Source organism: Cucurbita pepo, chromosome 11 (assembly GCF_057944985.1).
Source record: "Cucurbita pepo subsp. pepo isolate OVF chromosome 11, ASM5794498v1, whole genome shotgun sequence".
NCBI lineage: Eukaryota > Viridiplantae > Streptophyta > Magnoliopsida > Cucurbitales > Cucurbitaceae > Cucurbita > Cucurbita pepo.
In genome coordinates this window covers 10,985,656-11,004,466 of record NC_141808.1, presented here as the reverse complement: position 1 = coordinate 11,004,466, position 18,811 = coordinate 10,985,656, and the positions used below count along the sequence as shown (strand labels likewise).

Below are 18,811 nucleotides of genomic sequence, written 5' to 3'. Positions count from 1 at the left end.
AATCAGAGATTCAATCGGACTATCCACGCTGAGGATTAGAGCATCCCCAATGTCTTCTGCTAATTGTATCGAATCATCGTCATTCTCTGCTTAAAGTTGTGATGAGTGTAACTCTCATAGTATGATATCGTAATTGCACACTATGGAGTGTTCTTCGGTTGCATTAGGTTTTGTTGAGACATTTTTTAGATCCAGTTCCATTATTTGACCCTAAATTTTTTAACCTAAGCAACCCTTATTAAATAATGGAATCCACCCACACCCCATGGATATTTGTGTTAGGTTGGGAAGGCCCGGTCATTTGTTTAAATTTTATTGTCAATACAAATAAAATGTTAATATATTAAAAAAATCTATATATTTATTTTAAAACATTGAATTACTTTTTTTTTTTTTTATTCAATCTCAATATATATTTTGAAAAATCACCATCTAAATACTTCAAAAAAATTATTTTAAGAGATTATAGAATAATTAATAAAAAAATTAATTGAGTTTTTTAAACACCCTTGAATTGATTACTTATTCAGTATTGTTTAACTTATTCATGCTACTCTCTGGTGGAGTTTCCATAAGACCCCTAACGAGTTTCAAATGTATATTTTTCAATTAAAAAACCCGTTATCAAACATGGTTCTATTTTTATTGTTAATAATGAAGGAGAACTCCTTACCAAACATGTCCATAATTGCCTTACACTTCAGAACCCATGTTACTGCTAACAACAAATGGTTAACAATAGCTCCCATTGGTGGTTTTGAAAATAACTAAAATATTACTAATAATAAATAAAAAAATATACAAGCTTAACATGGTGGTGGTTACCTATTCTAATATAACAATAATATGTTTCTTTTTTAGTGGGTGTAATTGACCATGGAACCTAATTTTACTGATATAAAAGTGGAACAAATCCAGCACAAATATTCTCATATTTACAAAATGAATTTATTTTCAACACTTTCACGGTCTCTCCTATTGTCATTGTTCTTTGCTACCCTATTTACTAACATCGATGGAAAAATCTTCCGAAACCCACCGATTACAGTAAACATAACAAATGTTCTAAGAAGTCATGATCAGCTCACAATTCACTGCAGATCTGGTGATGATGACTTGGGAGTCCATCATCTCCCACCTTTGAGCGGTTACGCCTTTAGTTTTCGACCAAACTTTTGGGGCTCAACACAGTTTTACTGCACCTTCCAATGGTCTGGCTGGTCGCATTACTTTGATATATACAAGGATGATAGAGATAGAACCAAATGCAACGATACTCTATGTTTGTGGTTAGTGGTTGAACATGGTATTTGTATGTTCAACTATAAAACCAAATTGTATGATATTTGCTACACATGGCCGGCTAAATGAATATAAAAAATCGATATATCCATGATTGGAGGGTTTTGATTATGATATTATAATAAATCGATATAAATTTGATACGATGTATTAGTTTTAATGAATTATATTATTAAGATTTGTTAAGGTATTTCAATGCATAAAATGCTTATTTATTAATTTCTTCCACTTTGATCGAAATTATTTGCCCTCATTTATCGAAATCTCCCATCATTTTTTCGAACATAAATCAAACTCAAATATGACAAGAATACAAAACCAAATTAACTTTCTTTTATTTTTTGTAGTTATAAAATTTAAACATCTCATTAGCTTTTAATGTTACGTTACTTGTCTATATTATTTCGATGAAAATGGGTCCGATTTCAATGTGGGCGCAGTCTCGAAGAATATCATTATTTTTATTTGCTAATCTATTTACTACGGAATTACCAATTGAATTTATAGCCACCCAATCAAAATAATTCATTTTATAAGCTTGTTCAAATGGAAATCGAAAAATGGAATTTGTTTATTACGACTCTGAAGTTGTCCGATGGGCGACACTCGCATAATAAACTCAGTTTAGTTTGACCCGCAAATGCTTCCACTAATGAGAAACTGTCGTATTATAGTAGTTTGACCCATACATTTTGACCGTTTGCAAATAAGGTATGAACTACCCTAACCATAATTTAGTAGATACGGTATGAATTAAGATCACAAAGTTCCGTAGATCAATTTCTTACTCCTAAAATGAAAATTTAGAGACCTATTGGACATAGTCTTAGGTTTACGGACCAAATAGATATAAAGTTGAAAGTTTGTCGTGGACTAAACGTATAATGTAGATAACTTTGAATGTCCAATACGCTTTTAATCTTACATGATTTTAAAACTTCATCATAAAGTATGTATTCCATCTTATTGGAGGTCCTCATGATGATGAAAGAGTTGTCATTCTACAAATGGGTCAAACCCTTACCATGTTTAAGATATTTGAAGGTGGAGAATATAGGGCTTGAATTCTTTGCTCCGACTAGTCTATGAATCCACAAGTAATGAGAGTAGAGATGGTCACTGTTGAAAGTTGAGATGCGATATGGTTCAAACCCCTTACCTTGTTTAAGATCTTTGCTCCAATAGGCTGAGAGTCGAGATTCGATGGATTTTAGGCAGATGGTCACGGTTGATCATCTGATTCTTGTCATAATGGCAGTTTCGTAATTATCCATATCTTCAGGGGTCATTAGGTAGTTTGTCACTTTCAGAATATATTATTACTATTTTTCTATAAAAAAAAAAAAATCCATAATTTTCCTAACAATTCTTCATCCCTTCTTGGTCATTATTAAGACGGTTGTCCTTGATCAATCCTCTCAATTTCTTTTCTTGCATTCATTGGGTCTTACATGGATGACTTTTCTTCATTTTTTGGTGTGTTACATTGGATAAGGAAGGATAAGTAGGTAAACAAAGAAATGGTGCAAAACTATATTACCCCTAAGGATATCTAACTATGGTTCATGACCTAAAAGACCTCCAAATGCTATTAAATTATGTGGTAGACCTTATTATGTGATGTCTGAAGATGTGAAGATGTTTGAAATTTATTGGAACACGTTGATTAGCAAAACCAAGAATTAGAGATAAAATGACCAAAATGCCCCTAGGACTACTTATTTAAATTCAAGGTCTATATGTGCTCCAAATGACTTGCTACTTCTTTTAAGGCCTATTCGTAAGGACAAGGAGTTATGTTCAATGGTTCAAGTTGATTAGAGCAAGCTTGGAACCTAAAGCAAGTTAGGACCAAAGAAACACCTAAAGGAAACACCTCAACACACAAAAGTCAAGACCCTTCTAGAATCCTCTAAGGAATTCATTATGAATGTATGACCTTCTAGAACAACCCATGTTTGTTATTACGATGTATTCATATATTTACGAATGCATGTTATAACTTTTGCCTCAAGAAATTATGAACCTTAGAAACTTACAAGATTGAGAATCAAGAACAATATAGCTCCTTTCAAAAACTACACAGAGGATGCTTTTTGAATCCTAGAATAAATGCAAAATCTAAGCAATAGTTGGGTAACATAACCATTACCTCATATACTACAAACTCTGAAAATACTTTATAGGCTCTTTCCTATTATCGATGTTACTCCCTTCCTTGTTTCATGTTAACTTCTTGACAGTAATGGCCTGTCTAGAATGCATCATTGCCTTGTACACAATCTCGCCATAAGCACATATCTCGTGAAAAGTAATAGTGGCCTCAATTAGATCTTGGGAAGAAATTCTTTCCTTAGGTGGGAAATAGACATCCGAATCCATAGATTTTCTTTCTTTGTTTTGCTCCATTTCGAATGGATGTCTCATGCAATATAAGATGATCATAAATAGAACGATAGAAACTCCACCTACCTTAAAAGATGGAGACGATGAATCTCCATTGCAGTTGTCAAGAGGTCCACCACAGAGCCCATCTTTTTCAATGAATCTAGTAGTGGGCATGTTCTGAAAAAAAGTTTTTGAAGGGATCGAATGTCCCACGTTATGCTATATTGCTATGTCGTAGCAAAATTAGTAGATCTTGTACTCAAAATAGAATGATTGTTCTTCAACTAGGTATATTTTTACGACTAAAACTTCTATTTCACATTTGTTAAATTTTATTTTTCTCTTTCCAACGTTCCTTACATATTAACTAACATTTTGTTTGTCAAGAAAAAAATATTAGTTTGATTAAAATAATAATAAAAAAGAAAAGCTCAGAACAAAAAAATCAATTGACTAACTACTAAATTTAGGTAATATATATAATATTACAATTATTAGAACAAAAATATATTTATCCATATAATAATTAAAAAAGATGTTAAAAGTAATATTCTTGTCAATTTATCTCAAATTCCATTTTATTTTACTTTTTTTTTTCTTTTTTACTTTGAATTTATTAAATTTGGTTGAAAAAGTAATTTATGAAAAAACAATACTAAGTGAATAAGTGTGACTTTTGAGTAAATTATGGGTATATGAATCACCTAAGATCACATCCTTATAAGAGCGACCGTGAGGATAAGATGGCTAAGAAATGTTTAAAAGACTTGAAAGTCACTACCTATACAACCAAGGAGCACCTTCCTTTATGGTAGCTCAATCATAGGACCACATGGTTAAGCATGCTTTACTCGGAGCAATTATATGTTGGGAGACCTTTTAGAAAATTTCCTAGAATGCATGTGAATGAGGACAAAGTGATAACTATCTAAAAGTAGAGTCATATCAAGTTTTGTTGAAGTTAATATTGCCGTCCAATGTGAAATAAATATGATTTGGCATAAATCGATCTTAATTGTATATTTAATTGAGTTATGTGGTAAAATTTCAGACATTTATGCGAAACCATGTGGGAGTAGCAAATTTGGAAACAAATGGGGGATGACATGGAAATGATAAATCCACGTCAGCAGTCCAAGTGGGTCATTGACTACCCAATGAGGAACATCCTATGTGTACTACTTATTTCTTTTCAGCCCTAATGGGGAACCCATGCTCAATATAAAAGAAAAAGGAAGACCACGAGAAGAAGAGCCACATTTTGCGGAGAAAATCGAATTACACAGCAGTAGCTTCTGCTGCAGTGAACTGTTGTGAATCCAGAGAAGAAGAAGAAAACCCTAATCCAGCAGCTGTTGACAGCAGAAGGAAATGGAGACCAACAAGGGTTGATTAGAGCAAAGAGGTGGACGTGAGAGCTCAAGAGAAGGGAACTTCCATTGACGAACGACAACAAACCGGGATAACTCTCTATTTCCTTATTCTCTTTCCTTATTCCATCAATTTTACATGATGAAGATGCGGATTCCTTTGTTTAATTCAGTTTGTATGGAAAGCTAAACTTAATAGGGGAGGCGAGAGAGTTTTATATAGTTTAAGTATGTTAACGGTATGATTTTAGTTTATTAAAGAGTTGTTGTTAATGATTTACATGTATGTTTAATTAGCTACTTTACATACATAGTTGTTATTCGGGAGAAGAGAGGGAGCAATGAAATCCTCTTTAATACTCTAGTTCCATAGCAAGGAGACTTGAAGGATAATAGAAGGGTTAGGAATAATTCTTCTCCTAGAGCCTTGTTAATAGAAATTACAACGATTATGGAAATAATCACCATTCATGACCCTCGGAAGTGGGCTTGAGAATCTATTAAAAGGAACTAAAATCTACCACAAAACTCAACAACTTATCTATATTTAATCTCTCTTAGCCGAACCTTTCTCATTATAGTTGATTTTCTCATCATTTTCTGTTTTTCGACAGTAGTGGCACTCTGTTTTAGTTTTGTTTAAATAGTTAAAATCTCCAACACCCATTTGAATGTTACCAAAAAACTCACTTAATTTCCAGCGATAAAATTAACCAAAAAGATAGGTTCCCTGTGGAATCGATAATTTACTTAGTACTTGCTACTTGTGATAGTGTATACTTGCACGTATTCTTGTGAATTTTACATCATTTTATTATATACATCCACAAGCGATCAAGTTTTTGGCGCCGTTGCCGGGGAACCTAATTTGATTATTTTACTTGTTGTAGATTTTTGTGAGCTGGAGCCAACAAGAAGTCATAGTAAGCTGAGTTTTCCTACTGCTATATTCACTGCTGAAGAATTGAGTTTACTACTGCAGAATTCTGTGTATGAACCCACCTACGGGTTTGGAATTTATTTTGGATCCTGAAATAGAGTGAACATTTAGACGAAGGTTGAGGGAGAAAAAGAAAATGACAGAACAAAATATACAGCAAATGGCCCAACTAAATCGGGAGTTTGAAAATCCAGTGATGATGGCTAATCAAGAGAGAATTACTGCCAATGCCATTCATTTAGCAGATGACAAAGAAAGAGCTATCCGAGCATATGCACACCCAGCTGTGGAAGAGCTAAATCCGTGCATCATTAGACCCCAAATACAAGCAATCACGTTTGAGCTAAAACCTGTGATGTTTCAAATGCTGCAAACCATTGGGCAATTTCATGGACTACCGTCGGAAGATCCTCAGCTACACCTAAAGTCATTTTTGGGAGTTAGTGACTCATTCCGATTTCAAGGAGTGGATAAAGATGTGATTAGACTGAGCTTATTCCCATATTCATTGAGGGATGATGCTAAATCATGGCTGAATACCTTAGCACCGGGAACAATTGATTCGTGGAATAGTCTAGCAGAGAAATTTTTGATCAAGTAATTCCCACCCACGAGAAATGCACGGTTCAGAAATGAGATTGTTGCTTTTCAACAGTTTGAAGATGAGACACTAAGTGAAGCTTGGGAGAGATTTAAGGAGATGCTTAGAAAGTGTCCTCACCATGGACTACCTCATTGTATACAAATGGAGACTTTCTACAATGGATTAAATATTTCTACTAAACAAGTAGTTGATGCTTCTGCAAATGGAGCTATTTTGTCAAAGACATACAATGAAGCATGTGAGATTTTAGAGAGAATAGCATCTAACAATTGTCAATGGGCTGATGTGAGAAGCAACCCAGGAAGGAAGACTCGAGAAGTACTTGAAGTTGATGCTTTGTCCTCTATCAATGCTCAACTAGCTTTGGTAACTAATATTTTACAAAATCTAGCGTTGGGGCAAGACTCCATGATCAAAGCACCAGTCCATACAGCTGCTGTAATTAACCAGACAGCATCCGAATCTTGTGTATATTGTGGAGAGGAACACACCTTTGATCAATGTCCAAGCAATCCAGCCTCAATTTTCTATGTCGTGAATCAAGTTAGTCAAGGCAACCCGAAAAATAACCCCTTCTCAAATACTTATATTTCGGGGTGGAGAAATCATCCAAATTTCTCATGGAAGGGACAAGGCTCGTACAACCAACAAATGCCCCCTAAAGCAAATTACCCTCCGGGTTTTGGATTACAAAATCAATTGACATATGGTTCTCAACAAGCCACCACCCAAGGGGAAGGAACTAGCCAAGCTCAACACATACCGGAAACATCGGTTGAGAGCCTAATAAAGGAATATATGGCTAAAAATGATGCTGTGATACAAAGTCAACAAGCATCATTGCAAAATTTGGAAGTTCAAGTAGGTCAATTAGCAAATGAGTTACGAAATAGACATCTGGGTAAGCTGCCAGCAGACACCGAAATGCCAAAAAGAGAGGGAATGGAACAATGTCAAGCAATAGAGTTGAGAAGCGGGAAAGAAATACCCAGTAGAGGAGAAAAAATTAAAAAATACGGTGACAGTCGCTCTCAAGAAATTGCTGATACACAGCAGAGAAAGGAGAAAGTCGTTGTGCAAGAAGAGCACAACAAAAATGATGCAGAAGCTGCTGTACAGAAAGAACACAGCAGAAATTATGCAGAAATTGTGAAGCCTCCTAAAACACAAACATCAGTCAGCAGTGGACAAGAAAGCAGAATAGACACACCAACACCTCCTTTTCAACAAAGAATAAAAAGAAAGAACGAAGAAGCCCACTTTGAGAAGTTCATGGACATATTTAAGGAAATTCACATAAATATACCATTAATTGAAGCTTTGAAGCAAATGCCAAATTATGTAAAATTCTTGAAGGATGTGCTCACCAATAGAAGAAAGTTTGAAGAATTCAAGGTGGTACCATTGAATGAAGAGTGTAGTGCAATATTAAAAAACAAGATCCCGCTAAAGGAGAAAGACCCCGGTTCATTCACAATTCCAATATCAATAGGAGGGAAGAAGCTAGGTCGAGCATTATGTGATTTGGGATCAAGCATTAATCTAATGCCGCTGTCTATTTACAAAAATTTAGGTATTGGTGAAGCTAGACCAACTATAGTCACTCATCAACTAGCAGATCGATCTTTCACTTATCCCGAAGGAAAGATTGAGGACATCTTAATTCAAGTTGACAAATTCATATTTCCTGCAGATTTTATCATTTTAGATTATGAAGCCAATCATGATGTTCCAATTATTTTGGGGAGGCCATTTTTAAAGACCGGAAGAACATTAGTCGATGTCTACAAAGGAACCATCACATTAAGAATGGGTGACCAAAAAGTTGAATTTAACATCAATGACAGCATGAAATATCCAGCAGTGACAGAAGAATGCTCAGCAGTGTATGTATTGACAGACAACCAGCGACCGAGAAATGGGATGATGGGGAAAGCGGGCAGGAAGAAGACATCAGCTGGAATGACAGAATAGAACAGTTAGCATTTTTCGGTCAATTCAGCAGAACTTTTAAGTCACTAGAATGCGAGGGAAGAAAGAGTTCACCGATGAGACCATCTATTGAGAAAGCGCCGCAACTGGACTTTAAACCACTACCACCTAACCTTAAGTATGCTTATTTAGGTGACAAGAAGACACTACCCATCATCATCTCAGCGACACTATCCTCGACTCAAGAGAACATGCTCCTAGAAACATTGAAGAAGCACAAGGGGGCGATAGGTTGGACATTGGTGGATATAAAAGGAATTAGCCCTTCACTATGCATGCACAAAATACAATTGGAGGAAGGAAAAGTTAAGTCCATTGAGCAACAAAGAGGATTAAATCCCATGATGAAGGAGGTTGTTAGAAAGGAGATTCTCAAATGCAAACAGCAGCTGGGTCAGTTCTATTCAATGTGTTCCGAAGAAAGAAGGGATAATAGTAATGGCAAATGAGAACAATGAGTTGATTCCCACTAGAATAGTGAATGGATGGAGAATTTGCATGGATTATAGAAGGCTAAACAAAGCGACACGTAAGGATCATTTTCCCTTACCATTCATTGATCAAATGCTTGATAGGCTTGCTGGAAAGTCACATTATTGCTTCTTGGATGGTTATTCGGGATACAATCAAATTACAATCAGTCCAGAAGATCAAGAGAAAACTACATTCACATGCCCATATGGAATTTTTGCCTTTAGACGAATGCCCTTTGGACTATGTAATGCTCCAGCGACATTTCAACGTTGCATGATGGCCATTTGTACAGATATGGTAGAAACATTTATGGAGATATTCATGGATGCTTTTTCAGTTTATGGAGAATCTTTTGAGACTTGTTTGTGCAATTTAGGGAAGGTTCTACAAAGATGTGAAGAGAAGAATCTTGTACTGAATTGGGAAAAATGTCATTTTATGGTCAATGAGGGAATAGTGTTAGGCCACAAGATCTTAAGAAGAGGAATAGAAGTTAATAGAGCCAAGATAGAAGCTATTGAAAGATTGAATCCACCTACGTCAGTTAAAGGTATAAGAAGCTTTTTGGGCCATGCAGGGTTTTATAGGAGGTTTATTAAAGATTTCTCCAAGATTGCAAAACCATTGTGTAGTTTGTTGGAGTCAAATAGAAAAATTCGTTTTTGACAAACAATGCAAGACTGCCTTCCAAGCATTAAAGACAGCGCTGACCACAGCTCCTATAATGTCAACACCCGATTGGAATTCACCATTTGAGTTGATGTGTGATGCTAGTGGCAATGCTGTGGGGGCAATGTTAGGACAGAAAAAGGGGAAGGTACTTCATCCTATCTATTATGTCAGCAAAACGTTGAATTAGGTTCAAGTGAATTATACAACCACTGAAAAAGAATTGTTGGCCGTAGTATTCGCTGTTGAAAAGTTCAGAGCTTATTAATTTGGAGCGAAGGTGAAAGTGTACATTGACCACGCAGCAATCAAGCACCTAATGATGAAACCGAATGCCAAGCCAAGATTAATTAGATGGATTCTACTGTTACAAGAGTTCGAGATAGAAATCGTAGACACGAAAGAAGCTAATAACCATGTAGTGGATCACTTATCTAGAATGGAGAACATGGAAGAAAAGGTCAATAGCAAAGAAATTGATGATGCATTTCCGGATGAACAGCTGCTTGGGATAAACAGTAGTAGCATAATGACAGCAACTCCATGGTATGCAGACATAGCAAATTTTTTGGCTTGTGCCATCATACCCGAAGAGAAAATTATCAACAAAGGAAAAGGTTTTCCATGAATCCAAAAGTTACATTTGGGATGAACCTTTTCTTTTTAAACAATGTGGAGACGGCATAATGAAAAGATGCATTTCAGACATTGAAATACCAACAATTCTTGAACAATGTCATGCATCTTCATATGGAGGTCATTTTGGAGGGCAAAGAACAGCAGCCAAGGTATTTCAATTGAGTTTCTATTGGCCAAAAATTTTCAAAGATGCAAAAGAATTTTGCAAGCGTTGTGATCAATGTCAAAGGACGGGAAATATCAGTAAAAAAAATGAGCTACCCCTGAATTCAATTCTAGAAGTAGAACTTTTTGATGTATGGGGCATTGACTTTATGGGACCTTTTCCGCCATCTTATGTGAACTTATATATTCTAGTGGCTGTCGACTATGTGTCCAAGTGGGTGGAACCAATAGTTTGTCCATCCAACGATGGGAAGACGATACTCAAGTTTTTAAAAAGAAACATATTCACTAGGTTTGGTGTACCAAGAGCATTAATCAACGATGAGGGAACGCACTTTGTGAACAGATTGATGAATAGTCTTTTAGAGAGATACAATGTAAAACATAGAGTGACGACACCTTATCACCCACAAACCAATGGGCAAGCAGAGTTCTCCAACATAGAAATTAAAAGTATTTTGGAAAAGGTGGTACAACCCAACAGGAAAGATTGGTCGGTGAAACTTGATGATGCATTATGGGCATACAGGACAGCCTTCAAAACCCCTTTAGGAAAGTCTCCTTACAAGCTAGTTTTTGGGAAGGCATGTCATCTACCCTTGGAATTGGAACATAAAGCATTTTGGGCATTAAAGAAGTTAAATTTTGACTATACAACAAATTGAGACTTGAGGCGAATGCAACTAAATGAATTGGAAGAATTCAGGTACCTAGCCTACGAAAATGCTAAGATGTACAAAGAAAAAACAAAAATGTGGCATGGCAACAAAATTAGGCCCAAAGAATTCTACAAAGGACAAAGAGTGTTGCTATTCAACTCAAGGCTGAAGTTATTCCCTGGAAAATTAAAATCAAGATGGTCTGGTTCGTTTATAGTTGAAGAAGTCACTCCCTATGGGGCAATAACGATAAAACATGGAGACGAAAGGAGACCTTTCACAATGAATGGACAGAGACTGAAGCCATATTTGGGTGGAGAATTAAAAAGAGGCATTGCCTCTTTAAGCTTAAAAAGCTGAAAAATAAAACATTTTGGAGCAAACGGGAGCTTACAAGAAACGGTAACAGGTAACAAACTCCCGGGAAGCCAAGTTAGTTTTTCTTCTCCTTTTATTTATGCACTTTTAATTGTTTTTAAATAGTTATCTTCACTTATCTTAGAATGATAGTTTTTTAGATATTATTTTACATTTTTATCATGAATGACTCGCATGCCCCAAGAAAGTAGCTAATTTTTTTTGTGTAGATGAATTAGGTGGATTCTGAGGTGGTTAAGGCTAATTTCAAAGTAGGAGGTTAATTACATTTGGTACATACTAAGTTGTGATTAGTGTCAAAGTTAATCTTTTTTGGTATATGCTGCCATGAAGTACTGCGTTCTTTCTCATTTGCATGAATTTGATCTAATTTGTGTGCGCTTTCTCACGAAACCTCAAGTTAAAACACCAACACAAAAAGATGACATCAATTGATATCAAACAAGAAAAAGGAAAACTTTGGAAAAAAATATCTATATATTTACAGCAATCTGCTGCATTAAAAAAAAAATTTGGCAGCAGGTATTCATTGAATACAGCAGACTATGTTAATAAAAAAAAATAAAAAAAAAATTACAGCAACTTGCTGTCAACTTGACAGCAAACTGCTGTTCTACCCAAAGTACTGCCTGCTGTCATTGACAGCAGACTCGTGTTAGAAAAAAAAAATGAAAAAAAAAAGAATACAAACTGTTGTCTGTTCTTGACAGCAGACTGCTGTAGCAGCATACAATAGCCTATTTTCTTTTGGAAAAAAAAAAAAATAATAAAATAATAATAATAATTTAAAATTTAAAATTTTTGCAAAAAATAAAATAAAATAAAATAAATAAATAAATAAATTACTTCCCCAACAAGTCATCCTTTGTGTTATATACAAACTACTTCCACAAGAGATAACAATTCACCTTCACACTTACAAGCAATCAAGGAAAAAAAAAATTAGCTTGCAACCGACAATCATGGCACCGAGAATAAGAGGGAAAAAATGGTACGCGGGAAGGAAGAAGTGCAGCAAGATGAAGTGCAAGAAAGAAATCATGATCTCTTCCTAACGGGCACCGGTTCGAAACGAAAAGAAAAGGGCAAGAACAAAAGGGAGAACCTCCCAACACAAAAAGGAATATTCGCAAACGAGGAGGCGTACAACAGGTATGAACTCTTCAAGTCAAGAGTAGTGTTGGTGGAAAGAAGGTTCCCAGCATTTTACCCTACATTCCCGGAGTCCTTTCTTAATGCCATCAACGATCTAGGGTGGGAGATGTTCTGTCACAAAAGGGAACAAGCTATAGTGCCGATAGTGAAGGAGTTTTACGCACATATTGATCAAGTGGAAGGGTACACAACATTAGTAAGAGGAAAAATAGTTGATTGGAGCCCTAAAGCCATCAACCAACTGTTTCACCTACAATCTTTTGAGTATGCCACCTTCAACGAAATGGTGCTAGCTACAGCAGATGATCAACTTGAGATGGCCTTGAAGATGGTAGCCATAGAAGGAACACGGTGGCAACTCTCGAGAGGAGGAGCAAGGACGATAATAGCAGCAGACCTCAACCCCGAAGCGAAAGTTTGGGCTGCCTTCGTAAAAACCAACTTACTACGCACTACACATGATACTACATTGTTAGGCTATAGAGTTTTACTTGTGTATGCAATCATAATGAATTTGAGCATCTATGTGGGCAAGATTGTAGTGGATGAGATTGTCAAATGTGCAAGTAAGAAAGTGGGGAGGCTGTTTTTTCCACAGCTGAATAACCATGCTGTGCCTGGAGGCTGCAGTCCCTTTTGATGAGGAAGAAGAAAGACTTGAGACAAGGAATGTGATGGACTACATAGAAACCCATAGGGATGGCGCCAACAGTGGCAAAAGGAGGAACAGCGGAGCAACAGACAATATGGATCAACTGCTGAAACAACAAGAGGCTTTACTTAGCTAGTGTGATAACAGTGAAGGGAGTTGTAAGGCGTATTGGTCTTATGTCAAAAAGAGGGATGAGGAAATACATAAAGCCTTAAGAACCAAGTCCAAAAATTCAGCATTCCCAAGTTTTCCAGACGAAATTTTTAAAGAGTGGAGCCGCAAAGAATCATCGCATGCGGTAGAGGAGGAAGAGAATACTTCCTCTAATGATGCCTAAAATCAAGGGAATTCTCTTACCACACCTTTTATAACCTTGCTGTTTGATTTACCTTGCTGCCTGATTTAGAAGCATGCATCCTTGTGTTTGTTTTTGTTGTGTTTGTTTTGTTGTGTTGACTGCATATAATTTTGAATCATGCTCATGCATGCAACCTAGAAGCATGAAGTTCTAGAAAGGGTAATAGATCATGCATATTTTGTTTCATATGTAGTCATGATGTTTTGTGCAAGAACTAGGGATGTATTGTCAAATGCGTTATGGATAAATAAAACAGTAAAGGTGAGCGGTGTGTTTTTCAAAAAAAAAAAAAAAAAAAAAGAAAAAAAAAAGGTTATCCTTATTGTTCAGGTGAGTTGCATCACAAATGTGGCCACACTGAAAACTACAGGATGCTAGCAAAAGAGTCGAGCTAAGGGAGAATGAGTGTTAGCCTATATAGTCATCCCTTGAAGACTTGGGTGATTTGCACCACAAGTGGAGGCACCCAGAGAATAGGGGGATGACTTGAAGGATTCTTGGAAGAGAAAAAAAATATAGAAAGTTAATCAAATAAATTATGAAGTCAAGTCACAAAAGCAAAGGTAAAGGCATAGTAATCATTTTAGAAGTGTTTTGGGGAATATGGTAGTAGTCAGGAATGTGTTATGTTTTTCTTGTAAGATTTGGTGATAAGTGTAGGGTGAAATGTGGGGGAAAAAACTAATTTGAGGAAGGAATATAAAGAAAGTGATCTAAATCATGCCTTTGATGAATACTCTACAAACATTTTGTTAATGAGAAAAAAAGGGGAGAGTGGAGAGAATGATTGCTCAAGGATGAGCAATTTTTTACGTTTGGGGGTGTGATAACTATCTAAAAGTAGAGTCATATCAAGTGTTTTTGGAGTTAATATTGCACTCTTATTCACCATTTTCTCATTTATAATCCCATTTATTCTACTTAGTGAGCATGAAATCGTTTGTTTATTGCGGTCCAACGTGAAAAAAAATATGATTTTGCATAAATCGATCTTAATTGTATATTTAATTGAGTTATGTGGTAAAATTTCAGACATTTATGCTAAACCATGTGGGAGTAGCGAATTTGGAAACAAATGGGGGATGACATGGAAATGATAAATCCACGTCAGCAGTCCAAGTGAGTCATTGACTACCCAATGAGGAACATCCTATGTGTACTACTTATTTCTTTTCAGCCCTAAAGGGGAACCCATGCTCAATATAAAAGGAAAAGGAAGACCAAGAGGAGAAGAGCCACATTTTTTGGAGAAAATCAAATTGTAAGGGCTCAAGTCATCAAGCGTAGGAATGGTATCAGAGCCAGCCTCTCAATTTTTGTGAGAGAAAAGGAGTTACTCGATCTTTAAGAACGACAGTGTAAACCAGGAGGATGATAAGAGAGATTCAGAAGAATTTTGAGTATGTGATAGCTGAGCGAATAGCCCTTATGTTCTAGGTGGTAAGATGGTCTAGCAATCTAATCAGAAAAACTGGTATCCTCAACCGTCTTTTCCGGATATTCAATTCGAAGAAAAGTCTCTACAAACTCAAGCTCATTACGATGGTCTAGCAATCTATGAATGGAATATCAATGGATTGTCCGACTACCTGATAATGAATGTTGTCAATGAAATGATGATGGCCGCAGGCGCGTATAAATTACAGGGCCATAAATCCGACCATCAAATAGCTCAAGTTTTAATGACCGGATTTACCGGACAACTCAAGGACTGGTGGGACAAATATCTCGATGAAGCAACTCGCCAACAGATATTAAGCCACCATGTCATTAGGCCAACTACTCAAATCATCAAAGAGGAAGGTCCATCAACTAGGACCGAAGTACAACATGAAAGGGTAGAGGATACTATCAACACCCTCATTTATACCCTTATAGAATTCTTCATTGGCGACCCCTTGAAATACCAGGAAAGATCCGCCGAAATACTCATGAACCTGAAGTGCCCCACCTTAGGAGATTTCAGGTGGTAAAAAGACATGTATTTCAGCAAAGTTCTTATTAGAATAGACATTTCGAAGTAGTAGAAAAAGGGAAGAACGAAATCCCTACAGACTTCAATCAGTTCTCCAAAGGTTTGAAAAACCGAGAGAACTCACTACTCACGACCTACAAAGAGAGATTAATAATCTCAAATAAGAAGTACAGGCATTAAGATCTGCAACCAGGTCAGAATCCTATATGCTTCGCCAAGAAGTTCTCAATCTTCAGGAATGGCTGCCCGAATGAAAGGAAACGGCGCAACCAAACCTGGACGTGGATGACTTTCAAAGTTCCTTCGTTGGAGCCATCACCACTTCTCAATATCAAAAATGGTATGCTCTCGTTGCCTTAAAAATTTATGATTTCAAAATCACACTAAAGGCACTCATAGATACTGGAGCCGATCAAAATTGCATTGAGGAAGGCCTAATACCTACAAAGTATTTTGAAAAAACTACCGAGGGCCTTAGAGGTGCAAATAACAATAGACTCAAAATTAATTACAAATTATCTAAAGTCCATGTTTATAATGGCGGAATTTGCTTCGTAAATTCTTTCCTTTTAGTAAAGGACTGACAAGAACTAATCCTAGGTACTCCTTTCATTACTCAATTATACCCTTTTAAAATAACTGAAAAGGGGTTAGAGTCAAAAGCCCTAGGAAAAAAGAAGAACTTTAATTTCGTTTCTCCTATAATGATTAGTGAAATAAATAATCTTTAAAAGAATACAATTATTCAATCAATAAATATATTAAATTATAAATAAATAAAAAATTCTATTTTGAAGGAAGAAATTTTATTCAAAAGAATAGAAGAACAAATTCAAAGTAAGACCGTCCAGTCTAAAATCAAAACTTTACAAACTCAAATAGAAAGGGAGATTCGTTCAACTATCTCTAATGCCTTTTGGAATAGGAAGCAACATATACTTAATCTTCCTTCTGTCAAAAACTTCGAGGAGAAAAATATTCCTACGAAGGCCCGACCTATTCAAATGAATAAGGAATTACTAACATTCTGCAGAGCAGAAATCAATGATCTTTTGCAGAAGGGTCTTATTAGGCCGTCATTATAAACAACCAGGCAGAGAAGGAACGTGGAGTCCCACGACTGGTAATAAACTATAAACCCTTAAATAAGGTTTTGGAACGGATTAGATATCCAATTCCAAATAAATCAGATTTAATGCAATGAATTTCAAATGCAAAAGTATTTTCAAAATTTGATATGAAATAAGGATTTTGGCAAATCAAGATTTCAGAAAAAGACAAGTACAAAACGGCTTTCAATGTCCCTTTCGGACAATATGAATGGAACGTGATGCCATTTGAGCTAAAAAACGCTCCATCCAAATTTCAAAAGATTATGAATGATATTTTCAATCATTTTTAAGACTTTTCGATTGTTTATGTTGACGATGTTCTGATTTTTTCTCAAAACATTGATCAACACTACAAGCATCTTCAAACATTTTTTACGACAGTCAAAAGAAGCGGTTTAGTTATGTCTAACAAAAAATTATGTGTCTGATTTTTGGGATGTCTCAATTATGTGTCTGATTTCCTTTAAAATATCAGACCTATTTGCAAGCCACTTTTTGAAAGGCTCAAAAAGAATCCATATCCCTGGACTCAAGAACACACCAAAACAGTCCAAAAAATCAAATCCCTTGTCAAGTCAATTCCATGTTTATCGCTGATAAACCTAAGGGCTAGTTTAATAGTGGAGACCGACGCATCCGATATTGGATATGGAGGAATCCTGAAACATTCTCTTGACAAGAAAGAATCCATTGTCCGTTTCCATTCGGGAATATGGAATTCTACTAAAAAAAAATTACTCAATAGTGAAGAAAAAAATACTTTCAATAGTACTTTGTGTACAAAAATTTCAAAGCGATTTAATTAACAAAAGCTTTGTTATCAAAACAGATTCAAGGGCATTTAAATTTGTTTTAGAAAAAGATGTCAAGAATCTTGTGTCTAAACAAAGTTTTGCTAGATGCAAGCCATTTTATCTTGCTTCGACTTCCAAATTTTGCCTATAAAAAGGGTCGAAAACCCCTTGGCATATTACCTCTCAAGAGAGTTCTTACTCTAGAAGAACAACTCTCCCTAGCTAACCTCCTTCTCCCAATGATGACCGGTAAGAAAGCAACAGAAAAAGGGAAGAAGCCCATTGCTTCTTCAAACACACCTACTCCAATGACGTCCGATAGCTACGCAATGGATGCTGGTTTCACATTGGTGACCAGGTCTAGAGCAAAGCTTTCTAAAAAACAAGCGGAGGTTATCACTCCGACGAGGCATTCTGCCTCTTCAACACGGCCATCTCCCGCTACTCCATCGAGACCTACTGTCTCTTCCACTTCAAAGGGACCTTCTGCCCACTCGGACGCGGTTGTTCCCGTTCGATTTTCTCCAGTTCTTGAAATCATGACCTATTTTCAAAAATCTGTGTCTATACCAGAAGCCCTGGTAGAACCAAAATACGACGACCCAAACATCAGCGAGGTCGTCAAGAAAGCCTATCCATCGAGATTGTTCTATAGCCCGGAAGATCTTCATAAGACCAGACGGTTTTATGAATTCATTTTAGTCGACACAAAATCCGTCGAAATTACTCATCTTCCGAGTCGCGATGATCCTTCAAAAATCGCGTACTCAAAGTTAAAAATTTTCAAAGTCATGAATCCGACGTACTCGAATCATGATCCGTACACGGAAAAAACTTTTTCAAAACCGTTTGTTCCTTACTCCTACTCATACAGAGACTATCAGATGGCATGGTTCAATGTCATTTGGTATCAAAATTATGAGCACTCATGGTTTATCCAATTTTGCCAGAATGCTCATAAAATTCATTATCCATTTTGGTTCATCAAATGGTGGAAAATCTTTGGATCAGCCAAAGATATATTCTCCGTTCCAATACAGGAATCCTTCCACTACTTTATTCAAAATATATTCAAAACCCCATTTCCATTAACCATGCGCTTTTGCGTATACTTAAATTCCTTGGATTTTAACTTGGAATTTTCAAATAAAAGAAACCGAAGACCAAATAAAAAAGGATTTCAAA

General features: G+C 36.1%; 1 protein-coding gene and 1 non-coding gene across 2 annotated transcripts; one reads left to right on the top strand and one right to left on the bottom strand.

The window, feature by feature from the left end:
* Positions 1–6,623: 6,623 nt before the first annotated feature.
* On the bottom strand, positions 6,624–6,729 carry LOC147790263 (small nucleolar RNA R71). The gene has a single exon (XR_015423048.1). It is a non-coding gene; the product is annotated as a small nucleolar RNA R71 (small nucleolar RNA).
* A 1,099-nt stretch (positions 6,730–7,828) lies between these two features.
* LOC147790262 (uncharacterized) lies at positions 7,829–8,578 on the top strand. Its single transcript, XM_087128652.1, has one exon. It carries the CDS (start codon positions 7,877–7,879, stop codon positions 8,576–8,578), a length of 702 nt encoding a protein of 233 aa, XP_086984778.1. The 5' UTR covers positions 7,829–7,876.
* The last annotated feature ends 10,233 nt before the right edge of the window (positions 8,579–18,811 follow it).